Below are 742 nucleotides of genomic sequence, written 5' to 3' on the forward strand. Positions count from 1 at the left end.
TCATTAAAGAAGAACCCGTCCAGAAGACCTACACAATTTTTATCTTTTTGACAAAAAAAAAAACATTTTTTTGTACTAAAATATGCAAGCATAAGTGTTTAGTTTTCATACAAACCAAACCCAACATAAAGGATGGGAAGAAAGCAAAATGAAGGGTTTAATGGGATGAAACAGATGAGTCACCTCCGGCAGCAGGAGACCTACAGGAGAGGTTGTTACAGACGTCCCACCGACCAGCGACACCACGCCGTTGCAGTCCACGGAGCAGTGCATCTTGCCGTTGGCGGGCAGCACGATCCGAGGCACCCCGAGGCTGGTCTGGCTGACGGCGCTGCAGCGGCGCTCAAGGCGCCGCGGCAGGAACAGGGAGCCGCGGCGGCTGTCGCTCTCCTCGAAGGTGCTGTGCTCGTCGTCGGCGAAGTCGTTCTCCGAGCCCATGTCGCGCGCACGGCCACGGAAGCTGAAGAGGCTGGCTCGGCTGTTCCTCCGAGGCGAGAAGAGGGTCCCGCGAACGCTGAGGAGAGACTGAGGTAAAAACGAGCTTTATCAGTTATTTAACCTGAATGTAATCAGCTTTTGTGGAAAACTGGAGTTCCTCCAGTCAGGGTGATTTATCTGAGAGGGATCGACGTCTGACAACAACAGGGTTGAAATTAGAAAGAAACTGAGTCAAATCAAGTATTTCAAGAATCTTACCAAGTAAAATTTACTTACTCCATTGGCAGAAATGTTTGACTTAATT

General features: G+C 49.6%; 1 protein-coding gene across 1 annotated transcript in view; it reads right to left on the reverse strand.

Annotated features, from left to right (window-relative positions):
• Window positions 1-742, reverse strand: part of LOC106533619 (sodium channel protein type 2 subunit alpha) — a gene marked incomplete at its 5' end in the record, with an annotated part of 94255 nt that overhangs the window by 61153 nt on the left and 32360 nt on the right. Inside the window, 1 exon segment of the mRNA XM_014029990.1 lies at window positions 184-525. Coding sequence (XP_013885444.1) covers window positions 184-525 — 342 coding nt within the window.

Source organism: Austrofundulus limnaeus, unplaced genomic scaffold (assembly GCF_001266775.1).
Source record: "Austrofundulus limnaeus strain Quisiro unplaced genomic scaffold, Austrofundulus_limnaeus-1.0 Scaffold983, whole genome shotgun sequence".
Classification (NCBI taxonomy): Eukaryota; Metazoa; Chordata; class Actinopteri; order Cyprinodontiformes; family Rivulidae; genus Austrofundulus; species Austrofundulus limnaeus.